This window comes from Artemia sp. Qi Xiang Cuo, chromosome 3 (genome assembly GCF_049724085.1).
Source record: "Artemia sp. Qi Xiang Cuo chromosome 3, ASM4972408v1, whole genome shotgun sequence".
Taxonomy (NCBI): domain Eukaryota; kingdom Metazoa; phylum Arthropoda; class Branchiopoda; order Anostraca; family Artemiidae; genus Artemia; species Artemia sp. Qi Xiang Cuo.
The window spans coordinates 37,357,997-37,371,624 of NC_142796.1; the positions used below are offsets into that span (position 1 = coordinate 37,357,997).

The following is a 13,628-nucleotide window of genomic DNA, read 5'->3' on the forward strand; positions in this document are numbered from 1 at the left end:
TTTGATACAGCTCAGGGAACCACAGTAATTTCGAGACATGAAAGAAGTAGACTGTGGCAGTTGTGTAGAGGTTATATTTATCAACTACAAAATTGTGTTATCAGCTGCAACTGCCTTCAAAATAGTGTGTACGGAATACATGATAGAACTGAGCGACGAAATAAGGGAAAGGTTTTTCAGTTCAAAATATTCGTCAGCTAAAAACTTAGCCAGACTGGACCCAAAGATAGCTGTGTCTTCGGATCACTCACCTTTAAGCATTGTCCCACTACTCGCGCAGTCTCCAAATTTGCCAAATGAGACTGATGTGGAAAATATTGCCAAAGAATGGAAAACCGGTCATTTTGCGCTGATGTCAAGGAATGTGCAGATTCTGACCCATTTTATTTCTGGTTTCAAGTACTAGAACGATGTGATGGCCCTCAAGTCAAAAAGTTTCTCATTCTTGGGTGAATTCATGATAATAATGCTTATCCTACCATAGTCTTCTGCTTGTTCCGAGAGGGCCTTTTTAACTATCAATTTAAACAAAATAAAATTGAGAAATAAACTAGGCTTTACTACCCTTAATGCTGTTCTGGGTGCTAAAGGAGTCGTTACCAAGGACATTAAACTCCCCCATGAGCATAGTGACACACCTCAGCTGGTGAAATACTGGAAAAGAGTACAGTAAATCTGCAATTGCGAGAGCCGCCATGGCTTCTGATTAAGATAGTGATGTTTAATCTCATATTTTTGGTCATTTTTTATGTACTGTTTTTGTAGTATAGAGTAGTTGGAACCTCAGATAATACAAAGTTTATAAAGCCGGTTCCAGTTTTAAAAATAATAGATGCCGTTATCTAAATGTTTAAGGTGATTTAAAAAATAGTTAAAGACGTATCTGTTGTACCATTTGTGGGGATTTCTCCAATTCAACTTAAAAATGTGATTGAAGGATCTTTTAAAGGCATTTCGGAGAAAAATATTGTTTCAAAATTAAAATCTCCAGTACGTTTTGGACCAGACCATAACACCCAAAGTTGCTTCTTTAATCAGTCTCAATTTAAACAGAACTTTTTTCCTGTATTGTTTGTAGACGGTAGCGTATATTAGGGGAGGGCTGCAGGAGCAATCCTCCCCTCTATAAATATCTTTATAAAAGGGAAAAGGGGGATTTGTATGCAAACTATTAAATGGAAAAACAGGTCCCAGCAACTGCTTTTGGGCGATAATCTGTAAGAATACAAGGTTAAAATTCGCTTTTAGCCCCTCATTTGTATTGAAACCGTCATTGGGGACCAATTTTAGATCAGTACTATAAACGGTCGTAAATGGCCGAAAAACAATGGCATTTTTGGGCTGTAGTAAAATGTTACTGTAGTAACATATATTACTCCGAACGATTTCTTCAAGTACTGTCAGGATTTATCTACTGTATTAGAAGAGAAAGAAAAATGAAGGAATGGAGAAAGAAAGTCAATGAAATTTGCTGTACAAAATTTTTAATGATAGTACTGTACGTCACAGATGATCCGCGTGCAACATGCGGAAAAAAATGGGATATGGTACGATTTCGTTGTCTTTGGTACATTTTTCGTGCAATTTTGTGGCACATTTTGTTTTGAAATGTTGGCAACAATGATCTACACATAGTTTTCAATAGAAGAGCCAGAAGAATAGGCTTCTAATTTACCTTCCAGTCAAAAAACTGTATAGTCTAGCTAGACTGAAAAGCCCATTCAATACCCAATGGAAGAACAACACCATGTAATTTGACAGTTCCCTGAACTGTTTGTTTGTAGTTTGGCTGCTTTTGATAAGAAATAGCATAGGTCTACTAAACTAGCCTAATTTCTAACCATTACAGATCCGAAGTTATTTTCCCCCCTGTTCAGAGTGACCATCTGAAAATTATCTCAAAGGAGAACATCTGGATAAGTTTTTGGTAAAATTCTACTTTAGCTACTTTTGGCTATCTTGGAATGGGTTTAGGTTAGGAAAATGAAACTTTCAGGTATGGGTCTATAGGCCAAAGAATGTCCTGGGAAGGTATTTTGAAGTACCTACCTCCACTCCTTCTCCCTCTAGAGGGTCCTGAAATTTGCCTACATGACAGGTCTTTACCCATTGAAATTTTGACAAAACAACATTTTACCTTAATTTTCAGTTATCAGCTTCTTTTTCTCTGGCTTTAGCTCTGAAAGTGCAATTTCAGTTATTTGAGCAGAAATTTAAGCCATATCAATGTTTTATTTCCAGAATTTAGGAAATGTATTTCCATATCTTTAAACCTTATAAATTAGGATTGAGCAAAGTTGTGAAGCTGAAAATAATTTTGTTGTACTTCATTTAAGTAGAAGATCTATTTTGCAAGGTTTCACTTCTGTAACTCACAGATTTTTAAATGTCATCAAATGTCAGGACCCTCTAGAGGGAGAAGGAGTGGAGGTAGGCACTTCAAAATACCTTCCCAAGACATACTTTAGCCTGTAGACCCATCCCTGAGAATTTAATTTTCCTAACATAATCTCTTTCTAAGATAGTCAAAAGTACCTAAAGTAGAATTTTACCAAAAAAGGCATCAAGTGGTATGTTTACTTTATTTGTAAGTCAATAATATGGACAACAAAAAATTTACCAACATCAGTTCAAAGAACAATACGATATTTGCTATTCTTAGAAGTTTTAAGATATAAATTCTTTGGAATAAAGAGTGTACAACCAATGATTGTATAAAAAAAAAATAGAAAATGCCAGTTCACTTTTTTATTAGGCTATCAATGTACATTTAGGACTGTTGAGAAGAGAACATGTTAAGAAAATAATTCTTAGCCTCCTCTATGATATGTGGAAAAATTGTAGTTAACCATTTGTATGTGCTTCACCTTACTTTACACCCCCCCCCCCTAATTTGCAAATATATAGAGGGCTAGTCCAAATTACATATTTTCCATGCATTTTTCTGTTTCTGATTTTGTCAAAAGCCTAATTTTTCAATTTATGGATATTTAATTGAAAGAAAAGAGAATCATATGAAAACAAACAAAGGAAATGTATAATTTGGGGGGGGGGGGTAAATATTGAGCAGCTCATATTATTGACCTACAAATAAAGTGAACATACCACTAGATGCCATTTTTTATGCTCTTTCTGAATATAATAATCACTTCTCTCACAAATTCAATTTTAAGTCCTTTTAAAAGTCTTGAAAATAATAATTTCATTCTAGGCTATATTTTTTTTTTTTTTATATAAGAATTGGTTATAATAATTGTTTCAAACCTAATATTTCATTACAAATCCATTTTGTAAAAGTTGCATAATTCACAAACATTGGTTTTTCAAGATTAAGTTGGATAAAAAGAAATTAAAAACAAATCCACCATGTTTTCTTCTTATTCTGCTAGGCCACTTAAAAACTACTATTTCACCTATATGTAAAAAAATATCAAAGCTGAAAGAAGAAACATGGTGGATAGAAAAATGGAGAAATTGAATTCTGAAACAGAAGAAACAACAGCAACCTTATAAGAAAATTAAACTATATTTTCTTGTGAATTATTATTGCTTCTAATCAGCAGTTGTACCAAACCAATCCTGCTCAACTGATACTCAGGGCTATACTGTCGTGTTTCTCCTCCCCATATTATAGTGCAGACAGTTTGATGTCATTCTATTTTCCCTTCTTGTTTTAGTTTTTTTTGTTTTTTTTTGTTTAAATCTTTTTCCAATAGGCAATGTTTAGAATTCCTCCAAAAAAAAGTCCCCCCAAATCCCAAATCAAATTCCAGTGAAAGTGCCATAGTGAAAGATACCCATCTTGGCTGGTCAAGCACACTATCTCAAAGTACAAATGATAGCTCCAATTCAGAGTATAGGACAATGATAAGTTTAGGGGTTAATGTAAACATAAATGATGATAATTGGTTTCTAGAGGTCCTCTCTAGAAGCACTAAAAAAAGGAAACAAATCTCACCAACCAAAGGCAATTCCCCTCTTCCTGCCCAAGATCCTTCCTCCAAAAACTTAGGAATTTACCTTAAAATTACTCCTACTACCCCCTTTGAAATAAAAATGATCACTGCAATAAGAGTTGCAATTTTTAAATTGGTAAAATCAATGTTCTCTCTTAATATTAACCATGATGGATCTCTGCTAATAGCTGTAGAAGATCAGAAATCAACAGATACAATAATTAACCTAAAATCCCTTCTGAATACCCCAATTATTGCATCTAATTGGAACCCAAAACAATCACCAACAAAAATAGTAGTTTATAATGTTCCCCCAGAGATATCCACTCAGGAATTAAAAGAAGGGCTCTCAGATAGGGCTGGAAACATAATCCAAGTTGAGGATGTTACCCAACTTGGCAAACCTAACTCTAATGCCCTAAAAACTAGTAGATCCTTCTTATTCACACTGAAGGAAAAAATTAATATCCCAGAAAAATTATTCCTATTTGGGCAAATCAAACCACACAAGGAATACAAACCTAAGCCTATCCAGTGTCAGAAGTGTCACAAACTGGGACACACGTCAAACAAATGTAATGAAATTCTCCGAGAGTGTAGTAATTGTAAAGCTTTCCATCCTAAAGAGCTGACAACTTGCAACAACACTCAGCCTACATGCATTAATTGCAAAGGCCCACATGAATCTACAAATAAATCATTATGCCCTGCATACAAGAAAAGAGCTCTAACACTCCAAATATCAACAGAGAAGGCCATCCCATACCCCTTAGCAGCAATGGAAGCAAATGCTGCCCAACAATACCAAATAAAGCCTTTAATGAAACCAACCAATCCCCCCCAGTCAAACACCCCAACTGCATCAAGCCCCCCATATAAAACACCATCTTCTAAGCCCCCTAGCTCAAATCCCTATCAGAAGGAATCACCAAGCCAACAAGCCTCCTTTTCCGGTGAGATGAGGTCAGCCTGGCCCCCCCTCCCAAGAAGAAACAAACCAGAAACACTACCAGGAATTAATTCCCTAACCGACAAACAGGATGCACAACCAAAAATGCAATCCCCAAAACTAGTAGATCCTTCTTATTCACACTGAAGGAAAAAATTAATATCCCAGAAAAATTATTCCTATTTGGGCAAATCAAACCACACAAGGAATACAAACCTAAGCCTATCCAGTGTCAGAAGTGTCACAAACTGGGACACACGCCAAGCAAATGCAATGAAATTCTCCGAGAGTGTAGTAATTGTAAAGCTTTCCATCCTAAAGAGCTGACAACTTGCAACAACACTCATTCTACATGCATCAATTGCAAAGGCCCACATGAATCTACAAATAAATCATTATGCCCTGCATACAAGAAAAGAGCTCTAACACTCCAAATATCAACAGAGAAGGCCATACCTTACCCCTTTGCAGCAATGGAAGCAAATGCTGCCCAACAATACCAAATAAAGCCTGTAATGAAACCAACCAAAACCCCCCCGTCCATTGCCCCCCCGGCGTCACGCCCCCCATAGAAAACACCCTCTTCTAAGCCCCCAAGCTCAAATCCCTATCAGACGGAATCACCAAGCCAACAAGCCTCCTTGTCCGGTGAGATGAGGTTAGCCTGCCCCCCCCTCCCAAGAAGAAACAAACCAGAAACACTACCAGGAATCAATTCCCTAACCGACAAACAGGATGCACAACCAAAAATGCAATCCCCAAAACTAGTAGATCCTTCTTATTCACACTGAAGGAAAAAATTAATATCTCAGAAAAATTATTCCTATTTAGGCAAATCAAACCACACAAGGAATACAAACCTAAGCCTATCCAGTGTCAGAAGTGTCACAAACTGGGACACACGTCAAACAAATGTAATGAAATTCTCCGAGAGTGTAGTAATTGTAAAGCTTTCCATCCTAAAGAGCTGACAACTTGCAACAACACTCAGCCTACATGCATCAATTGCAAAGGCCCACATGAATCTACAAATAAATCATTATGCCCTGCATACAAGAAAAGAGCTCCAACACTCCAAATATCAACAGAGAAGGCCATTCCATACCCCTTTGCAGCAATGGAAGCAAATGCTGCCCAACAATACCAAATAAAGCCTGTAATGAAACCAACCAAAACCCCCAAGTCACACGCCACCCATGCCTATAGCACCCCATATAAAACACCATCTTCTTAGCTCCCTAGCTTAATTCCCTATCAGAAGGAATCGCCGAGCAAACAGGTCTCTGTACCTAGTGAGATGAGGTCAGTCTGGACCCCCCGCCCACGACAAAACAAACCAGAAACACTACCAGGAATCAATCCCCTAACCAAAAAACAGGATGCACAACCAAAAATGCAATTCCCAAATATATGCTTATTCATTCTAAACTGTAATGCAGTTCAGGCCATGAATCATACATCACCTACAGAAAACAAAAATCATTGCAGAATTGGCAAAAATCTACATACCAGATGATATGCTCATTCAAGCAAAAAAAATCTTGCTTTACTTTTAACAAAGCTGAACATTCATACACAGTCATATGAAGAAAAAATCAACAACACAACATATATCAATGCTCCAATGGAATGTAAGATCACTCACAGAAAATAATCTAAATGAACTATTATCTTTTATGAATAATAATGACATTAATATTGCTTGTCTCCAGAATACTCATTTAACCCAAAATCAACAAATTAAGTCTCTGGAATATACTATCCTCAGAAAGGATAGATCTTCAAAGAGAAAAGGAGGTGGGGTAGCTTTATTAGTGAAAAATAATATAAAATTTTGTGGCATCAATTTTCCAGATTTTACAAATGATGTTGATGTATTTGGTATCAGTGGTTGCCTGAATAATTTAAAAACCTACATAATAAGCTTTTATAACCCTAATGGCCAAACTACAGATGCCAAGGATTTCTTTAATTATATAAATAATTCTAATATGTTAAAAAATATCATTATTTGTGGAGATTTCAATGCCCACAGCCTTTTGTGGGGGAATAAAGCAGCAAATAAAGCTGGTAAATTCATTGAGCATATGACTTCAAATAATAATGAATTAGCTGTTGCTACTCCTCCAAACCTGAACATATATATCAACCCCAAACGTGGCAGATTCTCCACATTTGACCTTCAAATTGTGTCATTAAACATTTTGAACAGAATTTAGATAAATACAATTGATAGTCTATCTACTGACCCCTTTGCTATAGTTTGATCTCTAAATGAACCTGCTGAAACTTGATCTCATACCTCAAAATATATCAACACTAAAGCAAATTGGTCTATGTTCCAAAATAAGCTAAATGATGAAATTACAAGTTTCACCCAAAGTTCATGCATTTCTAACACAACAGTTGACACACATGCTGAAGCCTTGACATCTTTACTAATAAATACAGCTAATCATGCTATCCCCAGGACAACACCTAAGAAAACATTCCCTAAACAAATTCTTAAAGCATGGTGGACAAATGAGTGCCTAAATAAATGGAGGATAAAAAAGGCAGCTAGGACAGAATTCATAAAAAAGACCATCACTTACTACATTTTAAAAAAAATTACAAGCAGAATCTAATCTAAAAAGGACTATAATAGATGCTAAGTATAAATACTGGAATAATTTTGCAAATAATCTCTCCAGAGAAACACATGAGCCAATTATACATAAAATCATAAGCCACATCTGTGCGAAAAAGACTTCCCTCAGCCCACTCCTGTATTAGCTTATACATAATAATACCCATTATGACAATGATAATGAAAAAGCTAACCTATTGGCAACTCTTTGTTTATAAGCTAACATCAAATAATCAAAAGAAACTGTCCCCCATTCCTATGAACCCATGTTACCAACCGCGCCTAGGATCCGAGTACGTAACTAACCCATTCTCAATCCAGGAATTGAACAAAGCAATACAAAATGTTAGAACCAAATATAGCTGCAGCTATGACAATATACACCCTACATGGATAAACAATCTCACACCCTCATACAAACAAGAGTTGCTAAATTGTTATAATCATGCTTGGGCATCTTCTATATTCCACAATATTTGGAAATGTTTGTCCCTCCTACCAATCCTAAAGAAAAATACACCAAAAGATAACCATGAGTCTTATAGTCCCATAATGATTACTCCTGTGATGGGGAAAATAATGGAGAAAATGATCTATCACAGACTCCTCTGGTTTGTTGGAAAAAATAATATGATACCTCACACTCAAACTGGATTCAGGAAACACCACTCCTCAACAGATGCTTTCATTTTACTAACAAATGCAATAAATGAATCTTTCTAAAAAAATAATGTCCTAGTTGCAGCTTTTCTAGATTTTTAAGGGGCATATGACAGTGTGAACCACCAAATCCTTTTAAACAAACTTGCAAACCTTGGAGTACCCCCTAAGCTAGTATCTTTTATTAAATCCTTCATAGAAGTGCGAAGTTTCATTGTTTGTGTTGGTTCAGCCTCTTCACCCCAAAAGACAATAACAAAAGGCCTACCTCAGGGAGCAGTCCTCAGTTGCCTCCTATTTGCCCTATATCTCTGGGACATGAACCTACCCCACACGAATCTACAATATGCTGATGATCTGGTGCTATGGTCATCTGGCAACACCTTTCAGATAGCACAGTCAAATCTGCAAAAGTCACTTTTCCAGTTTGAAAAATTCTCTCAACATTCAGATTTACCCATTGCACCCACCCAAGTCAAAAATAACGCAATTTCACCGGAAGCGAAACCATGTTAATGCAAAACTAACTCTAAATAAAACAACTATTCCAGAAGATAATCATATTAATTACCTAGGGGTCATGCTTGACCAGAAACTTAATTTCCACCTCCACATTTCCAACACAATAAAAAAATGATATAAAAAAACAAATATACTAAAAAGACTTCTTTCCACACCCTGGGGATGTAAGGAGAAAACCTTTCTTCAGTTTTATAAATCATATATAAGACCCCATATTGACTATGGGCTCATCTTCTATGGTGCATGTGCAAATACCCAGATGCAAAAAATTGAAACAATACTAAATGATATAATACGTTTCATATTTGGTCTTAGGAAACCCACAAGCACCAAGTTTCTGCTTATGGAGAGTGGATTAACAACAATAAGGGAGAGACATAGGTTTCTCTTGACAAAACATCTGACAAAAATTTAATCAAATAGCTCACACACATTACATAATTGGTTAAGAAATCCAGCCATGTATAGAGGCATTGCAGATGAGTATGCCAATATTCAGAAGAAGTTCCCCATACCAGCAAAGTCTATTGCACCCACTTTCCCCCGATCCCCCCCATGGAATTGGTCAAGTCCCATAATAAATAATGAATTCTCAAAGTTGAATAAAGATTTAACCCCCATTGCTTTTGTCCAGAAAAAATTTGCAGAACTTAATACAATTACCTATAAAAATCACTTCCAAATATTTGTTGATGGGTCAAAAATGCATGAGAAGGTTGCAAGTGGTGTTTTCCTTCCTCACCTGAAAATTGCAAAGGGGCAAGAGATTATATAATAATTTATCTATAATGACTGCTGAGTTAAATGCCATAATCATGTCATTAGAACACCTTAAGTAAAACCAACCTTTTATTGCAAATTTAAATAATATCATCGTATATTCTAGCCCTCTATTAAAGCTTGAGGTGCTAACGTCAGCTACTTAGTATAAGTTGGATATTGAAACTTATCATTGTCTTAGTATTATTTATAATCTTGCTTCAAGTGGCATAAAAACTTACTTTCAGTATATTCCTAGCCACTCTTGCATAAGTGGTAATCATCAGGTTTATGAAATAGCAAAAAATGCTATAAATATTGACCAGCCAAGTGGGAGACCAATCCCAATTAGAGATATTTACCGATGCAGGCTATCAGATATTAATTTTAATAGGATTAATCCTATCCTTTCCCTTTTTCCCAATAAGTATCTTTCTAAAATTTATCATAGAATTCGTTCTGGAACAAATGGACTAAATTTCCTTGCATTCTCATACAAGTTTTCTAATTCAAGTGGTTCAATTCCCCTGTCCCCTCTTTGCAGGCATTGCAATATGAATAATGAAACAATTGACCATTGTTTATTTGAATGTAATATGGTGATATCTGCTCAGCAGACCTTTCTTTGTGAACTGTTAAAATGCTTCAAACATCACAAAATATGATTATTAGTCAAGATCCTAGCCAACTATACCTGTACACAGAGCACAGAAATCAATATCTGTCATCTTATATTTGAACTCCTTGAGTCAAAAGATCTAATGAAAGATATCTGAGAATATCTAATAAACAAGAGACAACCAAGACAGTAGCTCTGTAGCCCACAGAGTGAAGCAAAAAGAAGAGGGCTAAATAGTATTAACTGAATAGCCCACCTGCTGTGAATTAGAAGAAGTTACAAATCAATGCTTGTGGGTTATATAACTTTAACAAAATAGATTTTATAATGAAATAGTAAGTTTGAAACCAGTGTTTTAACCTTTTTAATACCAAAAAACATCAAACAAAATTACCATTTTCAAGGGTCCAAAAAAGACTAAAAATGAATTTGAAAGAAAAGCTATTCAGAAAGCATGAAAAATGGTGTCTAGAGATATGTTCACTCTATTTGTTCACTGTATATGTTCACTCTATTTTTCACTCTATATATTTTGGATGATAGTGATGCAAATATGGCCACTTTAACTAGTTTTTGATAATGTGAATTAGTTAAATTGAGATAGCAGAATAGTGAATCCCAGAGAAAGAGACTGAGAAATAGAAACCTCCATGCATAAAGAACAATAAATTTAATAAAGGGACCCACCTGCTCCCCTTTGAAAGAAGATCTTTGGACATTGAAAAGTAAATGGATTAAGTACCATCTATTAAGTTGTTTGAATATTGCCACGTAAATAAAGACACCTATGGTGTTAATAAACATACACAGCTATGAAGTTTATTTGTAAACATTGATGTTCCAAAACATTTTTCACGTGATCTCGCTTTTTCTAATATTGTACCAATAGAGTGAAACCACAGTGCGCTATTCGTCCTATACTTGTAAAAATGCCGCCGAAACGACCTCGCACGAGTCCGAAAAAAGGACCTGATCAGTGTGCAGCTTGTGGTTGTAATTTAGATGAAGAATCAAGTGCGATGATTTGGGATGGTTGCAATCAATGGCTTTGTGTAGATTGTCTTGAAATGACTGAGCTGGAGTATGCTCTCTTAACAAAGATGACAAGGCGTATCGGATGCGAGTGGCATTGTCCTATGTGTAAAGGTGACAAACAAGCAAGACTAAATGCAACGGATATCCAAAATGCTATTACCAAATCCCTTGATCCGGTTCAACCAGCCCTAGCAGTCATTCAGGATCTTGATGTGAAAATTAAAGATGCCGTCAAAATGTCCTTTAGTGAGTTTAAGCATGAAGTGATTGAAGGTATGGATCATAGATTTTTAAGCCATTGAGACACGGATAGATAACCTCGAGCAAATGTCTAGTGCCGCCGTCGACCAGGACTTGCTGAATAGTCTTCTAGTCTCGCAGGTACAGGCTTTAAAAAGCGATCTTGATAGCCACTTAGAGAACAAAATGAAGCAGTTAATAGTCGAAGATAGGGACAGACAGAGACGTAAACTGAACCTTTTTGTGTTTGGAGTGCCAGCAACACCAGACGACGGACAGTTTATCCAGCAGTATTTGTCCCAAGAGTATAGCCTCTCAAATATATCCGTCATAAATCCCTGTTGCTTAGCTAACCCAAATAACCAAACTAGCTCAAACTCACCTATCATTTTTTCCATTGTCAACCTTGAAACAAAGAAACAAATTCTCCAGAAGTCATATGAAAAGAGAGGAACTGGCAAAATTCAGTTCAGAAATGACGTATCCAAAGCAGACTGGACTAAAAGAGCCAAGCTATATGAAGAGATCCAAGCTTGGCGAGCAAATGGAGAGACTGATATTGTGATTCAGGGTGGCAAAATCGTATAAAAAAACTTGCTACCTCCAGCCCCTCCAACTCAGATGGAACTCTAAGTGGGCTGCCAAAACCTGTACATAGTATCTCTTCTAGTGCATTATTAGATGTAAGTGATACTTTTGCTAGCGGGGAGTTGGACGATTGTTTTTACAGTGCTAGATCTGGACAAACTATTGATTCGCCGAGTTCTGAAAGATCATCAACTCCCTCTGATAGTGGAAGTTGTGGGAAGATTAGTGCCCTTAGTGTTATTTTCAGCAATGTTGACTGTCTAACTTCAAAATTTCAAGAAATTAAGTGTGTTATTACATCAGGCGCTTCAGATATTTATCCTTCTGTGAAGTGAAACCAAAAAGGACTACTATCCCTCTGACAGAACAACAGATACAGATACCGGGATACAAAATAATCAGCAACCTATCAAAGCAGGAAGGAAAGGGAATCGTCCTATACATCCGAGATACTTTCCAGGTAAGAAATATTAATATTGAATATGAGCCTTACCTAGAACAAGTGTGGATATCAATAAACCTACCTGGTGAGCCAATACAGATTGGTACGACTTACAGAAGTCTGAGTTCCCCTAATTTAGAAAGGTCCCTTTTTGAAGTAGTAAAATCAATTGATAGAAAAGTAGCGCTGACAGGAAACCTTCTCACAGTCGGGGATTTTAACCTACCTTCTGTCCAATGAATAGATGGTTGTGGCTATTCTGGACAGAAATCAGTTGTGCCATTTCTTGAGAGTCTAGCTAACTATTCACTTTACCAAGCTGTAAATTTTCCGACTAGGCACCGGGATGCCACCCCCTGTCATTGCTGGACCTTGTAATAGTTAACGACCATGAAGCGCTCTTAAACGTGGCCCCACTATCGCCGTTCAGTGCAAGCGATCACGCTGCCATACGATGCTCCCTTAGACTGTATCCCGAAAAATCCGTTTTTACCAAACATGTGTATAGAGATTACCATCTGATGAAGCAAGAGTTGCTGGGGCAGGATTGGTCCTTTATCACTGAGAATGATGTTGATAAATCGTGGAATATGATGAAGAAAATACTGCTAGAGGTCTCAGAGAAAAATACTGCAGTAAGATGGGCTTGTAAACCCAAATCGCAACCATTTATGACCAAAGAATTAAAGAGAGCAAGAGATAAAAAGAAAAGGTATTGGCGACTATATAAACAGAATATACACAATAAGAAACACTACACAAAATATACCAAGACACGAAATCAAGTCAGAAATCTATCCAGAAAGTTATTTGAACAACATGAGGAGGCTGTAGCAGCAGCAAGCAAGTTAAATCCAAAACGCGTTTGGAATAATGCCTCAGCCCGTAAACCTGGTAGACACTCTGTTACGCGACTTAAAGAGAATAACCGTATAATAGATGACCCAATAGAAATTGCCAATGCCGTAAATAGGCAGTTTAAATCTGTATTTACTCCACCTGATAATGCCCCTCTTCCAGACCCCCCCCCCCACCTATACCATCATAACCCCTATGCCCCCAATTACAGTCAATAGGGTAGATGTAGAGGCTCGCCTAAAAAAGTTGAATCCAAATAAGTCGGTGGGACCTGATGGTGTACACCCAAGGCTTCTTAAAGAATTGCATGTTGAACTATCAGGCCCGCTCACTCACCTTTTTCAGAAATCCCTTGATGAAAAGTGTATCTC

General features: G+C 36.7%; 1 protein-coding gene across 1 annotated transcript in view; it reads left to right on the top strand.

The window, feature by feature from the left end:
* The first annotated feature begins 1,659 nt into the window (after positions 1-1,659).
* Positions 1,660-13,628, top strand: part of LOC148954063 (zinc finger-containing ubiquitin peptidase 1-like) — a 57,832-nt gene continuing 45,863 nt past the window's right edge. Inside the window, exon 1 of the mRNA XM_089085777.1 lies at positions 1,660-1,749. Coding sequence (XP_088941903.1) covers positions 1,732-1,749 — 18 coding nt within the window. The 5' untranslated portion in view covers positions 1,660-1,731. The remainder of the gene's footprint in view (positions 1,750-13,628) is intronic.